Source organism: Tachysurus vachellii, chromosome 15 (genome assembly GCF_030014155.1).
Source record: "Tachysurus vachellii isolate PV-2020 chromosome 15, HZAU_Pvac_v1, whole genome shotgun sequence".
Lineage (NCBI taxonomy): Eukaryota > Metazoa > Chordata > Actinopteri > Siluriformes > Bagridae > Tachysurus > Tachysurus vachellii.
The window spans coordinates 148,064-168,197 of record NC_083474.1 but is presented as its reverse complement, the minus strand read 5'-3'; the positions used below and the strand labels follow the sequence as shown (position 1 = coordinate 168,197).

The window sequence follows — 20,134 nt, the reverse complement described above, 5'->3', positions numbered from 1 at the left end:
TATTTTGTCACAACTTTAGGATGTTAAAGGAGCAATGACAGAGCTGTTCGATGGCAAGGAAGCTGAAAGAGCTTCAGGCTTGTTTCTCTTTGATATAGGAAGGCAGTCTGTGCTGAAAAATATATTAGAGGTAAAAATATACATTATTTACCTCTGTCTATGTAAAGGACTAGAACTTTATTTACAACTTAACTAAATGTTATACACTTACATAACTTTACAATTCAAGTGGTTCAGAGCACTTTAAAATCAATAGTGTGTGTGTGTGTAAGTGTGTGTGTTTGTGTGAGAGTGTGTGTGTTTAAGTGGGTGTGTATGTGTGAGTGTGTGTGTGTGTGTAAGTGTGTGAGTGTGTGTGTGTGTGTGTTTGTGTGTGTGTGTATATGTGTGTGTGAGTGTGTGTGTGTAAGTGTGTGAGTGTGTGTGTGTGTGAGTGTGTGAGTGTGTGTGTGTGAGAGAGAAAGTGTGTGTGAGTGTGTGTGTGTGTGTGTGTGTGTTTGTGTGTGTGTATGTGTGTGTGTGTGTGTGTGTGTGTGTGTGTGTGTGAGTGAGGGAGAGAGAGATTTGAGTGAGAATATCTACAAATCTGTAACATCTCGATCACCAAGGGTTGAAACCAAAACACAAAGATGAGTGAACACGTTTACTCCCTACAATGAGACCCTTACACACACACACACACACACACACACCCATCTCTTCCCCCCCCCCACCCACCCAGTGAGATGTGAGATTACAGATATTTCAATCTTTATTATAGGGGATAATGTGGTAGTGTATAATCTGGAATGGGTGGAGGAGGCCAGGGGGTGAACCAGATGACCTGCTTTCTTGTCCATCTCCAACAGGATGTATTTTATAAACATGGAAATATATAATTCTATTTTAAACTTTTCATGGAACTTTATTTCCCCATTAATATTTACGGCTGTACAGAGGAATGGATGTGCAGTGACTGGAGCTGTCTGTGGTACTGAAACATGTTGATTGAGCCTCTCATTGAGTTGCTGTTGAATTTGATGCAGTTCATAGAAATAGAAATATCATATAAATATCACTTAACTTTCAACACATGGACTGCTCTATTTTAAAAACAGCTGTTTAAGGACAGAGAAAGAAATCATTAAGGTAAGCTGTAAAATATGTTCCACATTCTCTGAAGCATAGTTTCTTCTGCATTTGTATATTTGCAAGTCCGTGAGGGTGTTGGACACCAGTGATTGCATAACAGTCTGCCATGATATTTGTACATGAATGTGTCCATTTGGAGGCCAAAAATGAGAAACAAAATGAAAGTAATTTCACTGCAGAATGAAGTGAAGCAATACCTCTGTGGATCACAACATTCTGGGTTCTAAATCCCTGATAGTGGAGCGTTTGTTTTTTAGATTATAGATTATAATTTAGACTTTAGACTTTCTTTACAAAACATTATTGTAGATATTTCATACTGACAGAGAAAATATAATAAGCAGGTGGCACAGTGGTGCAGTGGGTTGGGTTGTTGTCTTACACCTCCAGGGTCCTGGTTTGATCCTGACTCAGATTACTGTCTGTGCAGCAGTTCTCATGTTGAGTTTCCTCCTGGTTATCTGCTTTCCTCCCAAAAAACCTGACAACAGATGGATATTTTATATATTTATTTTTAATCCCCCTACATGTCAATGAGTGTGTACGTTTAGAGTTTTTGTGGTGTGCACTTATAGTTAACCGTAAACCTCTGTTTACATTTTTCTAAACACTTTGTTAGTGCATCTCCATCGTTATCAAAACCTATCCAAAAACCATCAAAAACCTATCCAAAGCACTTGATTGTCAATTTCAGTCTAGAATCAGTCTAATGACCTTGTCTTTTGACCTTGAGCCTTCTTTAGTGTAAGTCTTCAAAAAAAAATAAAAATATATCACATTTGCCTGTCCTAGTTTGATCCATAGATCACCCTCTTTAATCCACCGTCCGTCTGGGGACAAACCCAAAGGAAAAACCCTCCGCCATTCTGCGATTATCATCCTGGGAAGCTTCTGCCTTGTGTTAAATGTGAAAGAGATTATATGGTTTTAACTCTGCATCTAGCATACAAATTCTAATCACATAACACATCCTTTCATGTTCTATGGAAGACAGAGATTGAGAGAGAGAGAGAGAGAGAGACAGAGAGAGAGAGAGAGAGAGAGAGAGAGAGAGAGAGAGAGAGAGACAGAGAGAGAGAGAGAGAGAGACAGAGAGAGAGAGAGAGAGAGAGAGAGAGAGAGAGAGAGAGAGAGAGAGAGAGAGAGAGAGAGAGAGAGAGAAATTTCAAACCTCCATAACAACTTTAATCTCAGACTTAATGATTTTATAATGTTTTATCCATACTGCATACATGCATATTTTTATAGGTCACCCTGATGTATAAGCTTGTTGCCTTTATGCACATTCAGTCATGCTGTATTAGATATATCAGTGTCTGTATGTCTGTATTGACAGCCAGTGAAGGGTTTAGTTATCTGTATTGACTTTAATTGCATGATAACATTACACCAGTGTAGATCTGAACACAAAGTGAATCAGAAGAATGGAAATTATCCAGGCATTGTTAACATAAATATAGTGGAGAACATTCACTTAGTCCAATTACATGAAAATGTACTTTATCAAAAATTCACTTTGATCTAAGCTAATAAATTCTATCAGCACAAAAAGACAACTTAGAAAGACAAAAAACTACTAACAGACACAGATGTGGACATTTCAGAGCCACATTGATTGCTGTGCTGAAATGAATATCACTGCATATTTTACAATGCTCACTGCATGGTTGTGTAGAAAGTACATATTTCAGTAGAGGTGCAATTGACCTATTTATCCTCCTATCAAAATGAAGTGTTCAGAACAGCTTTCATCAGATTACTGATTCTTTAATACTTTCCAGTGAGATATGTATATTGTAATTTGGGCTACGGCTGGACGTCTAAAGAGCTGCTTAGTTTTGAGATCTTTGTGGTGTTTCTTTATAATAATAGTATGTATGTATGAATGTATGTACATTGACCATCCACTTTATTAGGAACACCTGTTTATTCTTTTAGTAATCTCATCAGCCAATCATGTGGCAGCAGCACAATGTATAAAATCTTACAGATACAGATCAGTTACAGTTCAGTTCATCCAGTGAATCTTGGCATGGTTGTTGGTGTCAGCTGGGATGGTTTGAGTATTGCAAAAACTGCTGATCTCCTAATGGGATTTTTACACAACAATCTCTAGGGTTTACACAGAATGGTGCAAAAAATAAAAGACATTGAGCTCTGTGGTTGGAAAAACCTTGTTAATAACAGAAACATTAACTAAAGCTCTTGACTTGTATCAGATCAGCATAATTGTGCTGCTGCCATATGATTGGTTGATTATATAACTGCATGTGCATGTGTAAAGTTGTTCCTGATAAAGTGTATAGATGTATGTATGTAACATTTATTATTTAATCAACCCATGCTTGCACATACATGCTTGTTGAACATTGCATCAAAATTTGAATCCACCTCTGCTGTTCTAATGAGCTTCTAATGAGCTTCACGCTTCTCTGAAGGCTTTCCACTAGATGTTGGATTGTGTCTGTGGGGATTTGTGTTCCTTCAGCTACAAGAGCATTAGTGAGATCAGACACTGATGTTGGTGAGGAGGTCTGGGGTTCAGTCAGTGTTCAGTGGTGTTGAGTCAGAGTCAGGGCTCTGTGTAGGACGCTTTAGTTCTTCACTCCAACCTTAACACACCATGTGTTCATGGAGCTGCTTTGTGTACACACACAAATAAGGAGTACAACTTTTATACTTCACAATAACTGTATACTGGAATAGTTTCTTCAGTTATAAATATTTAAATAATTAAACTGAACACTAATACAAGAAGCCAGCTATGATTAGAGAAATATAAGTAGTGTTCAGTTCTCAGTAGTACTTCGCATCTAAATTGGGATTGTGCTGGTCGGACCGAAGGGAAGAGCGTTATAAAGTCAGTGGGTAGCAGTGGGACAGAATTCTTAACAGATGAAAAGGTTGAAAGAATAGAAGAAATTGATGATGTAGCATAGATAGATATCAGTGATAGATTGAATAGAACAATGAACGTTGGGTTTCTTATTAAAGTCTATCAGCTGAGCATGCTGGGGGTTCCTTAGTAACCCAACCAGTGTCATGTTTCTGTAAGACAAGGTCCTTACAGTACAGTATTATCCTCACTGACAGTATACAGCTCTAATCGAGGAGGCTCTTGGTGATGCAGCAGAATCTTCATTTAAGCTTCTTAACAGCTTTTTCTTTTATATATTAAAAGTGTAATAATTGTCTTTCTAAAAAAATTGACAACGTAGGATTATTTTTCAAAGATTTGTAGAGTGGTGTTTAAAATTGTGTTTAGTTATTTAATAAAACATTGATTCTGGTCAAAACAGTAGTCACTTCATCATGCTCAAGTCCAGAATCTAATAAAGGTTGTATAAGTAACTGGTTTTCTCTTCTCTGCCTTTCCATCAGTGAACAGTGAGGATGTGGTCTCGACACGGCTGTACTTTGTGAACGCCTCCCTGCAGAGAGTGACCTTCTCTAGCTCAGTGGGGGTGTCCCTGCCCTGCCCAGCAGGTGGCGCCCCCCATGCAGTCCTCCGCTGGTACCTGGCTACCGGCGACGACATCTACGACGTGCCCCACATCCGCCATGTCCATGCCAATGGCACGCTGCAGCTCTACCCCTTCTCTCCATCTGCCTTCAACAGCTTCATCCATGACAATGACTACTTCTGCACTGCAGAGAATCAGGCTGGCAAGATTCGCAGCCCTAGCATCCGTGTCAAAGCAGGTGAGAAGCCTTTACCTATGATATCTGATTAAATGTTCTTTCATTACAGTAACGTTAACCTTAATGTCATTTATTGATTTGATCTATTTTAATGTTACTATTATAACTTGGTAGTGTGAAGTGAGATTTAAATCTCAGCATTAGTTCAGCATTAATGCATTATAGGGTCATATTGTAACAATGAAAAATGCAAAGGATGTGACATCAGATGTTCAGGATAGATCATGAGCTTACACTTAACATCTGCAGTAACAGCAAAGGCCATATTGCTAACCTACATAAGAATGTAAGTTCCACATGGGTATCCCAGTGGCCGCCTGTTGACCTGGCTCCTTTAAAAAGCGAGCAGACGACCACGCAGTGCCACAGACAGTTGGCTGAGTATACCTCCTATTCCGTGCCAAGGTCACTTCTTGTGAGTGGGAGTTTTGACCGCCCAGTGACAGCAAGGGATGTCCACAAACACACACACATACACACACATGAACACACACACACTTGTGCCAGCTTGTGCTAATACTGTGCCATTGTCCCTCCTGTCTCCCAGCCTCCATCTGTCCTCAATGCTCAGAGTTTCTATCGTTTATCAGCGACTTGGTGTACCTACTGCAGATTATATGTAATGTACTTGTCAAATTATAACTTTTTCTGTATTTTCTACATTTTCTAGTGTAGTATTTAGTCACATAACACAGAATGAATTACCTAAAAACCACTGGAAAGATGATGGTCACTTTGTTCTCAAAAGAATAATGACACTGATAATTAACTGCTGAAATGCAATGAACCCTCCTAGAGCCAGCAGTCCACATTAGGAGAATTCATGAGTCTAGCAAACAGCCAATCAGCTCCATCACTTGATTGTTGCCAAGGGTACTAGAGAGGGGAGGGGCAGGGTGTGGCGCCCAGTGTCTCAGGTGGCACTGGAGAATGATGACAGTTGACAGCTCATGGTGTGGCACCATCCCCCTCCCTCTCATCCCTCCATCTCTCACACTCTCTGGCTGTCTTTTATACTCCCGCATTCTCTTCCTCCTTTGTTTTCTCACCCACTCCTCTACATGCTGATCATGTGTCGGGACACCTGTGTGGGGAGCTTAACATATGTGTGTGTGTATGTGTGTGTAAGTATATATATATATAAATATATGTGTGTGTGTGTGTGTGTGTGTGTGTGTGTGTGTAAAACTGTGGGCTCCTTCTCTCTTTCTCTGTTTATCACATATTACATAACCTAATGTCATTGATGTACCAAGTAGCAAACTGTTGTTTTTTTATTCTTATTATTAATATTTCACCCTAGACACCGTTAAGCTAACTGACACATTAAGAGTACTATAGCTTTACTAAACATAATAGTACTACTAATAATAATAAAATAGCCAAACCACATTAGTTGTTTTGGAGACTTGGGTTTTGGAAAATCTGACAGCCAGCATCTAATCTTTTACTGAAAAGAGGTCTGTTAAGATATATTAAGATAAATGCTACTTACATCACTGACAACAATTCTTCTCTAGTAAATAGTGCAATGTGTGAAAATCTAAAAATACAAACACAGCAGTTTCAGCTGTTAATAATTACTTATCCTCCAAACAGAACAAACAACAAATACATGACTAGACTCCTGGGTCACATCACATCTCCTTACACCAATGAGCCTTGAGCTCCATGATCCTGTCACTGCTTCACCTGCTGTCCTTCCTGGACCACTTTTGGAAGGTTCTAACCACTGCACACTGGAAACACCTGCTGTTTTGGAGAAGCTCTGACTCAGTTGTCTAGATGCCACTATTTGTCCCTTTCAATGTCACGTCAGAGTTTACTAACTTGATTTGGCAATTTTGTTCCATTTCAGATCTATGACACAGTGAGTGGATCTCCTGGGCACAATCCTCTACATGTAATTCCACAGATCTTTAATAGGATTTAGGTCTGGGCTCTGACTAGGCCATTCCAAAACATTATGATTTGTGCTTGAGTCATTGTCATGCTTGAAGGTTTAACCTTTCCAATATTTAGCTGTATATCCTTGATTCCCTCTGCCCCATACCACTGTGCTTCACATTGGAAACAGTGACCAGTATCTGAGAAATTGCGTTGTTTTAGTGTCCAGTGTCTAGAATTAGGCCCAAATATTCTACCTTGGTCTCATCAGACAAAAACATATTTTGCACATATATTTTTGAAAATTGTGAGTGGGCTTCAAATGTATTCATTTATATATTTCTGAGTTTATTCGTTGCTTGTTTGCCCACATATGCTAGATGCTTCTATATAGCCACCTCCTCCCATGGCCCATGGTCCTGAACAATACATTTCAACAGTGAGATCCTGTGCAGCTCTATAAGCTCTTTGTGGTCCCGGGCTTTAGCTGCCACATGCCACATTATAAAATAGTCCACACACTTGTGTAAACTGGTCACTTGATGTTTTTCATTTGAACTTTGTTAGTTGCTATTTCTCATAAACAGTGAAAAGGATCTGATTTATGTCATTTTTACATTAAGAAAATGTCATTTAAAGGGTGTGTAGACTTTTTATATCCACAGTCTGGAATTAGAAAAAAGAAAAAAGCATTTTTTTCAGTTTCAGCATTTTGATGTTTATATTATTTCTGAAGAGCATTTAAGGCTTTATTAGCCACAAGATGGCTGTGTAGATTTGAGAAATATATTAGATCAAAAATATTTAACATTTAATTGTGTAATGTTCCTGTGCTTTCACTCAACTTCTTTATTCTGCATGATTTTTTTCTGTGTTCTTTTTGTAAATCACTTGAATACATAAACATGGTGTTTTTCTCACTTATTTAAAGAACAGTGATCCCTCTGTTCTCCTAGTGCCCATGGAGGCAGAACGTGCACCAAACTGGGTTTTAGTCTGTTTCTAAGTAACACATGAGCGAGTCAAACATCAATAATGTTCTAATGATGGAGCACATTGAGTGATTCAGGCCTGTTAGGCTGATAAACTATATGTAACTGCACATTTACAAATGAAATCAAAAATTTTCTGAGTTCTCAGAGTTAATGAAACTATAGAAACTTCCTAATTAGATACGACAATAGTCACTTTAACGCTTATCTTTGGAAATATGTTGATGTGTGTATTCCAAGACAAGCAGTCAATCAAGAAGTTAATAAATAATATTATAATACAGAGGCCAGAGAGCAAGAAACCCCTATTGATTGGTTCTATTGATTCAAATGCCCTTTGCATCAGTAAAAAGCTGTTTAGTTACCAGCAGCCGAAGCAAATCTAAGATATATACAAATTAGCTAGGCTACAATTTGTGCGTGCTTATATACGGCTAGAGTATAAAGTCTAATATTCCAGCCTCGATGATCACAAGAAAACTGGTTTGAGTCTCTGTGGGGGACAGTGTCGCCTGGCACAAACTATTATTAATGACCAAGAAACCCTGCCTGCAGGCAAGGCGTTAATTATGTCCAGGTTTGTGTTGGGGGTTGTGCCAATTCTTAGAACTTGTTCCTGCCTCTCTAACCCCTTAAAGTTCCAGCTTATCATTTGTCTCGTAACATATTATCTGTTACCTGCTATTAATTCTTCAGCAACTTTAGTGAGGAAGAACTGTAGTAAATAAACTGTGTTCAGTTATGAGTGTGAGTAATCTGACTAGTCTGGGATTTTTAGGGATTAAAAGGAAACAACGCCTCTGTCAAAACGAACCCAGAACCATTTAGTTTGCTATGAGATGTTGAAAAAAAGAGCTGTGCAGAGGGGAATGAAAACGCCCTTGCACTGCCTCCCACAAAGAAACAAGGGAGCAATCACAATCCTCAGGTAAACAGAGGTTCATGAGGAAAAGACAACAAATTGAAAGTCAGAAATGAAAACAAAATTTGGCATCTCTTCTAATCCACTTCTGTTCCCCAGTTTCCTTTTACTTACAGCAAATTTCCTTGCTTGTAAACATTGATTCTTTTAAATATCTTCCTTCATTCCAACTGATCTGGTTCTGCTTGTGAGGCAATTGATAAATGTTGGACATTTCCACAGACTATGGCTTGTGAGAGCTGCAGGAACACTGTTTAACTGACGACATCATGTGTGTGATTTTTAATTTGACTCTTTTTTGTCATTCATTCATTAGGTATTTATTACTGAATACCTGAACCATGAATGTCCTACATCATAATCATACATCTAATAAACAAATATTTTGAAATTAAACTTTAATTCTTGGTCTTAAAGGCAAGGCCTCCTTCTTTTAAAGTTATAAGAGTGTGTATATATAATGTAAGAGTGTATGTATGTATGTGATGCTACATGATCGTTAAACCTGCTCCTTGTTTTGTCGGACAGTGTTCAGGGAGCCATACACGGTTCGCGTGGCTGATCAACGGTCCATGCGTGGCAACGTGGCTGTCTTCAAGTGCCTCATTCCTTCAGCTGTGCAGGAGTATGTCAGTGTGGTCTCCTGGGAAAAGGACACCGTTGCCATTGTTCCAGGTAGGACTGCAGCCCCAGACTCTCTTACCCAATGTTATGTCACATTTATAATACAAGAGAATCCTTTTTATTGCAATTGGCTGTTGGATACGTGGTGATAACATGGTGGAACATGTTAATAGCAGGTCTGTTGAAGAATGATCACACGGAGGTAAAAGATTTTGTGTATCTCAGCAAGTCCATGTTAGAGCATCATCATGGTGTAGTGTGTAGATGTGGGACAGTCAACAACCAAGGAGATTTTAAACAGCAATATTTTACATTGACATTTATTTAAATATTTCTTTAAATAAGTCTATTCGTTTATTCTTTATTAAATAAAGCTCAGACGTCATGTTCTGATTTTAGACTAACTAGGAATCCATGCAAACCTATTTAGAGTTTTAGGGAGCTCTTGTAATCAACCTTTAATTTGTTTGGCTTTTTAAAAAAATTTTTATGTTTCCCATTTTGTACAGAGGAGCGAGAGATGTACATAGTGTCATGAAATGTATGAAACATAGATGCATTGTACTGGCAAAGCAGGATAGTTGTACTCATGTGTGTGTGTGTGTGTGTGTGTGTAAATTAGGAATTTTGTTCATGTAGCCGAGACAACACGTTATTTACATGTTACAATAAGAGTAGATAAATAAAAATGACTTTGCACAACAGTAAATATTCCTAAACTGTTGGTAGTAATAATAATAACTAATAACTAACTTATCACTTAAGCTGCTCATCAACTTACTGATGTTTCTAAAGATTATTTATAAATTGTATTTAGCTAAAGAAATATTAGAATGAATCACTTTGTAAATAAACGTTATCGGGTCACATATTGGCATTTATTAAAGGTTTATATGTTAATGTATTATTTAACATTAGTGAATAGTTAATTAATGTACATTCACTTTTAAGACTTTTTTTGTTAAAGTTAAAATAAATATTAATTTATTCTATTAAGCTATTTATCCCTTTTGTACAACACATACAGTCTTTGTGTTAGATCTTTATAAAACATAAAGGAATTCTGTCACAAAGCAATAATTAAAAATGTATTATGCCTAATTAAAGTTTATTAATCAATCATAGGTATTAATGAATTATTAAAAGAAGGGATATTTTATTATATTATCATATTATATATATATATATATATATATATATATATATATATATATATATATATATATATATATAATTAAAATATTATGTAATATTATATATGTAATATATATTATACAAGAAGGAAAATCTACGAGGAATAATGATGGTTTATATCTGACTAAGTCAATAGTTCAATAGTTTCTAAAATAAACTCTTCAGAGTGGAAGCTTTAAGAGAAACAGAGCATGTCGGTGTGTTTAACGTCACTACAAGAAAGAAGAAGCTTTTAGTACAAATAAGTTGTAATTTGGACGGAGTGAATAATTGCCATTTACAGCTAATTACTAATATTAATTAACACAATAATTAACATTTAAACTATTAATAATGTCAAATCTAATGGTAACATAATTTGTTTTTATTCTAATATTGGTTCATTTGTCCTGTTTAAACAAAAACAAAAAAATTTGCAATATATCCCATATTCATCAACTGGAAAAGTTCGTTCCTGGTTTAGATCTTAAATTACAGACTGTTACTGGGGCAGACTGAGCAGACCAGTGGGACATCTCCTCTCCATTCAGAGGAGCCACAGCACTACTTCGAGACTGTCCCAGATTGCCAGTTTCATCAACGTATCATGGGAAGTAAACCCAAAAGTCTCTTTCTGTTTTGATCACAACCTACAGCTAGTGACCACAGGCACAGAAAGATGGCTGTCTATGAGTCCTGAGTAAAATGTCAGGGCACATAAACAGAGGCAAGACTTCACCTGAATTCAACATTCGGCTCTATTCCTGGAGAGAACCAGGGCAAGGAACTCAGTGGTGTTTATTTCAATCCCAGCATCTTCATTCTCAGCAGCAGCATGCGTGTTAAAGATCCACATAAGATGACACCAACAGAAGAACATCCTTTTAAATAACAGGGATGTCACCTCTAGATTAACAAACAGGACAACTCTCCTAACTTGGACTTGATATTTTTTCTTTAGTGGAAATTAGACACAGCCTGGGTGGGGCATGACTTATACTTTAAATGGTTTTAACTTGGAAACACAGACAGAGAGACAGACAGACAGACACACAGACAGACAGAAAGACACACAGACAGAGAGACAGACAGACACACAGACAGAGAGACAGAGAGACACACAGACAGAGAGACAGACAGACAGACAGACACACAGACAGAGAGACAGACAGACACACAGACCAGACAGACAGACACACAGGCAGACACACAGACAGACAGACACACAGACAGACAGACAGACAGACAGACACACAGGCAGACACACAGACAGACAGACACACAGACAGACACACAGACAGACAGACAGACAGACACACAGGCAGACACACAGACAGACAGACACACAGACAGACAGACACAGACAGACAGACACACAGACAGACAGACAGACAGACAGACACACAGACAGACACACAGACAGACACACAGACAGACACACAGACACACAGACAGACACACAGACAGACACACAGACACACAGACACACAGACACACAGACAGACATGACTCTCTCTGTGCTCAGACCAAGACCGGATTGCACATGGCATTGACCAAGACCCATACTAATGTAGTAGGTCCCACACACAATGTAAACGACACTGTACTGGCTGTCCAACGTTCCTACCGCTTGATTCTCCCCAACCTCCACTTGATTAGTCTTTTCATCTCAGCTTCCAGATGATCCAGATCAGTTGCACGTGTATCCCAGGCACCAGACCATCATCTGCGGACACTCGCCAGGACAATCATTCTAATCTGGACAGGGGACATTTTATACCCTTTATGAAAATCAACTTTCCTCTCAGATCTGTTTACATGGATAACCTGTAGTCTGTAACCTGTAACCTTTCCCTTCACTACAACGAGCTTGAGCTTGTGTAGCAGCACAGCTACACAAAATATAGACTACAAAGTCCTAAAAGCTTGGATTAACTTCCAGTTCTTCAAATTCTGAAAAACAGTGAATGTTTTGAAAATCTTAAGGTTGTGCATTAAGCCCGGCTTTTGTCTAAAAAGTTAGCAACCTTGGTGTAAAAGAATATGCTGGTTTATCATTAACTTCCAGTGATCTCACAGCTCCTTAATATAGAGACACAGAGAAACATAAAACGTACAATAAAGCAAAGTCACCCTACATGATGCAATGCTGCAAGCACAGGCTTTCACTCATACACTGGACAGTTGTGATGTTTTGATAGTTTGCCCTGTTCATTACGCTGTATGTTTTATCTTTAAAAGGAAAATATTCACATTACCCCACTCTTCCTCACTCTTCCTCACTCTTCCTCACTCCACACACATGACTTTTACATTTTTAATGGTTTAGCTTTGACATTTATTCTTCTGGTCACCTGAAAATTATAGTCCATTGTGTGAATTTCAGTCAACTTCACCACTACTACAGCATGTAGAACCCAAGTAACTTTATAAAAAATGTTCTTACAATTTAAATAATATCTTTAATATTGTTAATCATCAGCGAGCATGGAGCAGTGATGCGAGTGAGAAGTGCATGACAATCTTAGATGATATTATACATATGATATTTTATCATCATATGATTATATTATTTATATCTCCTTCTGAAAGTGTAGTTTACTTTACTATTCCTATTTGATAATAAACGTGTGTGTGTGTGTGTGTGTGTGTGTGTGTGTGTGTGTGTGAGAGAGAGAGAGAGAGACAGAGAGAGAGAAAGAGAGAGTTGTATTGATTTACTGATTTACTGTTAGATATATGTTATGTGATATTCACTGTGGTTGTGAAATAAGAGTTAATGTAGAGTTAATGTACATTGTGTGTGTGTGTGTGTGTGTGTGTGTGTGTGTGTGTGTGTGTGTGTGAGAGAGAGAGAGAGAGAGAGAGAGAGAGAGAGAGAGAGAGAGAGAGAGAGAGAGAGAAATGTGGTAGCCTAGTGGTTACGGCATTGGACTACGAATCATTGTAAGTTCAATTCTTGCGTCCACCAAGCTGCCACTGCTGGGCCCCTGAGCGAGGCCCTTAAACCATAATAGCTCAGTTGTATAAAAATGAGATAAAAATGTAAGTTGCTCTGAATAAGAGTGTCTACTAAATGCTGGAAATGTAAATGTGTGTGTGTGTGTGTGTGGTTACACTCCTATAGCATCATTGATTGTTGCTGCTCTTTTTCCCGGTCTTTGTTGTGTTGTGCACAGCTGTGAATTGCCCCTTAATTGATTAACTGGTTGTATAATAGATTAATAGAAGGTCACACTTCCATCTCTGTGAAACAACACTGTGATCTTTGACTTATGCTGATCATTGATGGAGTGATAGTGATGATGAGACAATTATATAATGATAGCATGTCTTCTTAGGACCTTTCTATTCCATATTCTGTATGTTTTTATACAGTTTAGACCATAAAGCGTACAACTGTAAGTGTGTGTGTGTTGTCCTGCACTGTCTTTTGTCCTGCTCTGTCTTCTTGTCTTTTGTCCTGCACTGTCTTTTGTCTTGCACTGTCTTCTTGTCTTTTGTCCTGCACTGTCTTCTTGTCTTTTGTCCTTTACTGTCTTTTTGTCTTTTGTCCTTTACCATCTTCTTGTCTTTTGTCCTTTACCGTCTTCTTGTCTTTTGTCCTGCACTGTCTTTTTGTCTTTTGTCCTTTACTGTCTTCTTGTCTTTTGTCCTTTACTGTCTTCTTGTCTTTTGTCCTTTATCGTCTTCTTGTCTTTTGTCCTTTATTGTCTTCTTGTCTTTTGTCCTTTACTGTCTTCTTGTCTTTTGTCCTTTACTGTCTTCTTGTCTTTTGTCCTTTACTGTCTTCTTGTCTTTTGTCCTGCACTGTCTTTTTGTCTTTTGTCCTTTACCGTCTTCTTGTCTTTTGTCCTTTACTGTCTTCTTGTCTTTTGTCCTGCACTGTCTTCTTGTCTTTTGTCCTTTACTGTCTTCTTGTCTTTTGTCCTGCACTGTCTTCTTGTCTTTTGTCCTTTACTGTCTTCTTGTCTTTTGTCCTGCACTGTCTTCTTGTCTTTCGTCCTTTACTGTCTTCTTGTCTTGTGTCTCACACTGTGTACACCAGGTTGTACAGATACACTTTATGTGTCTAGGACTAACTGACTTCAGTCCTTATGTCTGTGATGTTCTATGTAGCTCCCTGGTCCTGGATGAACGTTGTCTCATGTCACTGTGTACTGTGTCACATATATATGGTGTAAATGATAATAAAAGCTTCTTGACTTGACCTGTTTATGTAAACCTGAGGCAGACATAATGTCAGGTGAGTGTGTGTCCTTGTGTGTACTTGTGTGTACTTGTGTGTACTTGTGTGTACTTGTGTAATTGTGTATCAAAGAAGATTTTCTTGGATAGAGGAGATTTATTCTTTATCAATCTGTTGCACTTTTCTGTAACAGGACCTTGATTACTATTCTAGCTTCTTGTACCACTGTCATGGCTGTACTGCTGTTTATTCATCTCTCCTAAACTAGTCCTTAAACTTATAGCAACAGTAAAAATGTATATCATCAGCAGTATTAAATTAATTTAATAAAATAATACATTTCATTTACTGTTTCATGAACAGTGAAGACAAACATCCTATACACAAACTGGGCTTAGTCATGAGAGCGCTCAGTGATTTTCTTTTCCCATCAGCTGTCAAGTTAGTCATTGGAATCATTCATACTGACTCAGAGTGTGAATTGGATTTGCTGAGGAGGCAAGAACACCACCACCTCATGACCCTGTGTGGATGGAGCATCAGAAACTATCTGAGCCTTGGGCCGTTGATTTGAGGAACTGGTGTTTATTTATTTGTTTGTTTGTTTGGGGTTGGGGGGGGGGTCCAGGGTAACATCCATCTGTTTGTAAAATGAAACATGGATACATGAAATTTAGATAGTTGTGAAAATATGATTTGCTTGAGTTGAGGTGTGTGTGGCACCGGTGGAGCTTCGCCCTGTTTGTAATGATTAATATTAACACAATCAACCACTTGCTGAATCTTGTACAATTCTATTTACTCAGTAGGAATTTGTGATGAAAATAAGTCAGTAAACCTAAACCTAAAACCCTCTTAGAGTTTCTAAAGGAAGGAGTTGTTTTCTCCTGGGATTTGTTCTTAGTTAAGTGTTTAGTGGAGAGGAGAGTCTTTAATGTTCTTCAAACAGAGACCCGGCTGCTCAGATAACAAGGCATGCAGCTGCATTTTGGGTCCAAACTCACTGTGAGAATAAACAGCAGCGTGGACAGGAGGATCTGGATCCTCCTAATGATGCCAGATTGTCCAGAACTACACCAAGGTTACATGCATTGACAAATTGTGTGACTTTAGAGTTCTTCTGGGAGCTTTGATAAGATTTTAACATAAGAATACATCTCCAGAGGTAAAGAACAGTTCCTTCATTTTTAAAGTCTTAAAGTTCCAGATGATTCAGTCTGCAGGTTCTTCTGGACATCCTGAAAAGCTGAAACACGACTGAAGAAGAGTCTGAGGAAGGGAAGGAGAGGTTGAGTGTCATCAACATAGCAGTGGTTCTGGTTCTGCTATCTGAGGATATTGCTTTGATAAGTGTGCAGGTAGAGAAGGAACGTAGAGGAGGAGCAGTCACTGGTCAAGCAGTGCAGCAGATGTGGTGCAGTCAGGAAGAATCAGAACCAATGGCTGGTTTAGTGGTGTGAAGCTTCTCAGTAACAGCCACATGGGCAGTTTCTGTGGGTTATAGCACTCTGAAACCAGACTGCTTGGCATCCTGCTGGTAATTCTCAATAAGAAGGAAAGACAGCTGATGTTCAAGAACTTTAGAAAGAGCCATGGTTCTGCTCAGCAGTTGCTGGAGTCTAAAGTGTCTAGAGATATGATTTTTTTTTAAGTGTGTTTAGATTCCTTTTCTCTAGACACTATTAGGTGTAATTACATTTATTCTGTTGACAGACTTCATAGCCAGTACATAGTGTGCATAGTGTTTACATTTAAAATGAGAGGAACACAGAATGGTAGTGAAATGAGAATGAAGCATAAATGATGGAAAGAAAAAAGAACAGAAAGGAAGAAATCAAATGCTTAAATTAAATGAAATTAAATAGTATCATAATATAGTGCAATTTATAATGCTAAGAAATGAGTGCACACATGTCCACTTTATTAGGAACAGCCGTACACCTGTGCATTCATGGAGTTACCTAATTGGCCAATCATAAGGCAGCAGCACAGTGTATAAAACCATTGCAGATATAGGATAAGAGCTTCAGTTAATGTTCACATCAAATATCAGATTTTTGATGAGAGATCTCAGATTAGATTAGAATAATCAAACTGGTCTGAGCTGCCAGGAAGGATATAAAAACTCTAATAATCACTCTTCACATCCGTGGTGAGCAAAAAAAGCATCACAACACATCAAACCGTGAGGTGGATCAGCTACAACAGGAGAAGAGCGCAACAGAACACACACACACACACACACACACACACACACACACACACACACACACACACACACACACACACACACAATTGGTAGCACTGAGCTGATGATGCCTGTTGAACCTGAGTCAGTGCACAGCATTCACAGAGCAGATAGAGAAAGGGAATAAGGAGACAGAGAGGTGAGGATGAAGAGTTCTCTGTGAGTATCAGTAATTTGTGTTCTCTTTATTGGAGCATACTGACACTTCAGATGATCCTTTAGCTCCTGTCACCATTTTGTTACTTCTCTTCCTCTTTCACATTACTCAGAACAGCAACATCAAAAGTCAGAAAAGCAAAATGATGGGAAGAGCAAGAAAGTTTTCAAGCTGCTGAATTATGCAAAAAAAAAAAAAAAAAAAAAAAAAAAAAGCCTGTTGGGTGATAGTGTGGACAGATAGATGGAGGCAATGGGAAAGAGTACAAGCAGCTCTAAAATCCTGATGTGACTTGTTCTCTAGAGAGCTAAGGGAAGATGGCTGCATGTTTGCCCATTAAAGATGCATGCTCTTCCCATTGCCCCTCCCTTAGTAATTTATTTATTTCATCCCTGTTTTTCCATTAACTGTGAGATGTGAAACACACATACTGTGAGTTTTTCTGTGTATTATTCTAGATTTGAGTATGACTTAACACATATTACTGTGTGTGTGCTGAGGGACACAGAACCATTTACTTATTGATGTGTGTTTATGGGCTGAGGTGACTGTGGTAGTGGTGACAGTGGCAGAATACAGGATTGAGCTTGTTTATTCATGGCCGTGTTTGGATGTATTACAGAGAGAGCAGGTGCAAAGCATCGCTTGCATGTTTGAGGAAAGACACTGCCTTGTGCCCAGAGAGAGAGAGAGAGAGAGAGAGAGAGAGAGAGAGAGAGAGAGAGAGAGAGAGAGAGCAATTTATTCTGAAGCAATTTGGTCCAAGTGTTCTCTTCCATTATTATGAGATAGATAGATAGATAGATAGATAGATAGATAGATAGATAGATAGATAGATAGATAGATAGGTAGATAGATAGATAGATAGATAGATAGATAGATAGATAGATAGAGACAATGATCATGAGGACATGAGAAAGAGGTGGAAAGATGAGAAGACTAAGATAGGAAGTGAGAGAGGAGGACTGTGCAAGACAGGAATTTCAATGGCACTCCAATCATGCAGCCATGCTTGTTAGCCTTGGTGAAATTTGCATAGAGCTCTGGTGCATTCATTTGGCTCCCACAGAAGATGGCGTCTGCTCTGTGCTTCTATGTGGCTGTGCATTGAACCTCCTACATTGCACAACATGCTGAATATAAACATGTGCATTTTTCACTAGAATAAATATGTGGCTGTGTTAGTATTATCTTCCCTCACACCATCATCTACTATAAGACTGGACTGGAGTGAGATAAATAGTCTGCATTGTGTGTGTGTGTGTGTGTGTGTGTGTGTGTGTGTGTTAAACACAATTAGGGTAAGACAATTTATCTGGGGAATCTCCTTATCTTCTCACTGTATTTCTGTCAATCTCTATTTTATTCAGAGTTCTGTTACTGTGGTCTGTGTGTGTTACTGTTTTCTGTGTGTGTTACTGTGGTCTGTGTGTGTTATTGTGGTCTGTGTGTGTTACTGTGGTCTGTGTGTGTTATTGTTTTCTGTGTGTGTTACTGTGGTCTGTGTGTGTTATTGTGGTCTGTGTGTGTTACTGTGGTCTGTGTGTGTTATTGTTTTCTGTGTGTGTTACTGTGGTCTGTGTGTGTTACTGTGGTCTGTGTGTGTTATTGTGGTCTGTGTGTGTTACTGTGGTCTGTGTGTGTTATTGTTTTCTGTGTGTGTTACTGTGGTCTGTGTGTGTTATTGTGGTCTGTGTGTGTTACTGTGGTCTGTGTGTTATTGTTTTCTGTGTGTGTTACTGTGATCTGTGTGTGTTACTGTGGTCTGTGTGTGTTATTGTGGTCTGTGTGTGTTATTGTGGTCTGTGTGTGTTACTGTGGTCTGTGTGTGTTATTGTTTTCTGTGTGTGTTACTGTGGTCTGTGTGTGTTACTGTGGTCTGGGTGTGTTACTGTGGTCTGTGTGTGTTATTGTTTTCTGTGTGTTACTGTGGTCTGTGTGTGTTATTGTTTTCTGTGTGTGTTACTGTGGTCTGTGTGTGTTACTGTGGTCTGTGTGTGTTATTGTGGTCTGTGTGTTATTGTTTTCTGTGTGTGTTACTGTGGTCTGTGTATGTTACTATGGTCTGTGTGTGTTATTGTTTTCTGTGTGTGTTACTGTGGTCTGTGTGTGTTATTGTGGTCTGTGTGTGTTATTGTTTTCTGTGTGTGTTACTGTGGTCTGTGTGTTACCGTGGTCTGTGTGTGTTACTGTTTTCTGTGTGTGTTACTGTGGTCTGTGTGTGTTACTGTTTTCTCTGTGTGTGTTATTGTTTTCTGTGTGTGTTACTGTGGTCTGTGTGTTATTGTTTTCTGTGTGTGTTACTGTGGTCTGTGTGTGTTACTGTTTTCTGTGTGTGTTACTGTGGTCTGTGTGTGTTACTATTTTCTGTGTGTGTTACTATGGTCTGTGTGTGTTATTGTTTTCTGTGTGTGTTACTGTGGTCTGTGTGTTATTGTTTTCTGTGTGTGTTACTGTGGTCTGTGTGTGTTATTGTTTTCTGTGTGTGTTACTGTGGTCTGTGTGTGTTATTGTTTTCTGTGTGTGTTACTGTGGTCTGTGTGTGTTATTGTTTTCTGTGTGTGTTACTGTGGTCTGTGTGTGTTATTGTTTTCTGTGTGTGTTACTGTGGTCTGTGTGTTATTGTTTTCTGTGTGTGTTACTGTGGTCTGTGTGTTATTGTTTTCTGTGTGTGTTACTGTGGTCTGTGTGTGTTATTGTTTTCTGTGTGTGTTACTGTGGTCTGTGTGTGTTATTGTTTTCTGTGTGTGTTACTGTGGTCTGTGTGTGTTATTGTTTTCTGTGTGTGTTACTGTGGTCTGTGTGTGTTATTGTTTTCTGTGTGTGTTACTGTGGTCTGTGTGTTATTGTTTTCTGTGTGTGTTACTGTGGTCTGTGTGTGTTATTGTTTTCTGTGTGTACAGTTCAGATTATTTATATCCCTCAATCTGCATCCATCCTTTTCTTTATTATTATTTCAGTCTTTGAATTTCTTTCTGATCTGAACCAGCTCCTCACATTCATTCAGGTCAGTCAGCTGTGTTTGTGTGTGTGTGTGTGTGTCTTTGGGTGTGTATCTGTGTGTGTTTGTGTGTGCATGTGTGTGGGTGTCAATGTGCGTGCGTGTGTC

The 20,134-nt window shown here is 38.6% G+C and overlaps 1 protein-coding gene across 2 annotated transcripts in view; it reads left to right on the top strand.

Moving 5' to 3' along the window:
* dscaml1 (Down syndrome cell adhesion molecule like 1) overlaps positions 1-20,134 on the top strand; it is an 87,944-nt gene that overhangs the window by 6,876 nt on the left and 60,934 nt on the right. Inside the window, exons 2-3 of one of the 2 annotated variants that reach the window (XM_060888719.1) lie at positions 4,513-4,833; positions 9,163-9,309. In XM_060888719.1, the coding sequence (XP_060744702.1) occupies positions 4,513-4,833; positions 9,163-9,309 (468 nt within the window). Of the gene's footprint in view, positions 1-4,512; positions 4,834-9,162; positions 9,310-20,134 lie in introns of those variants that run through there. The other variant, XM_060888720.1, reaches the window with a different exon arrangement.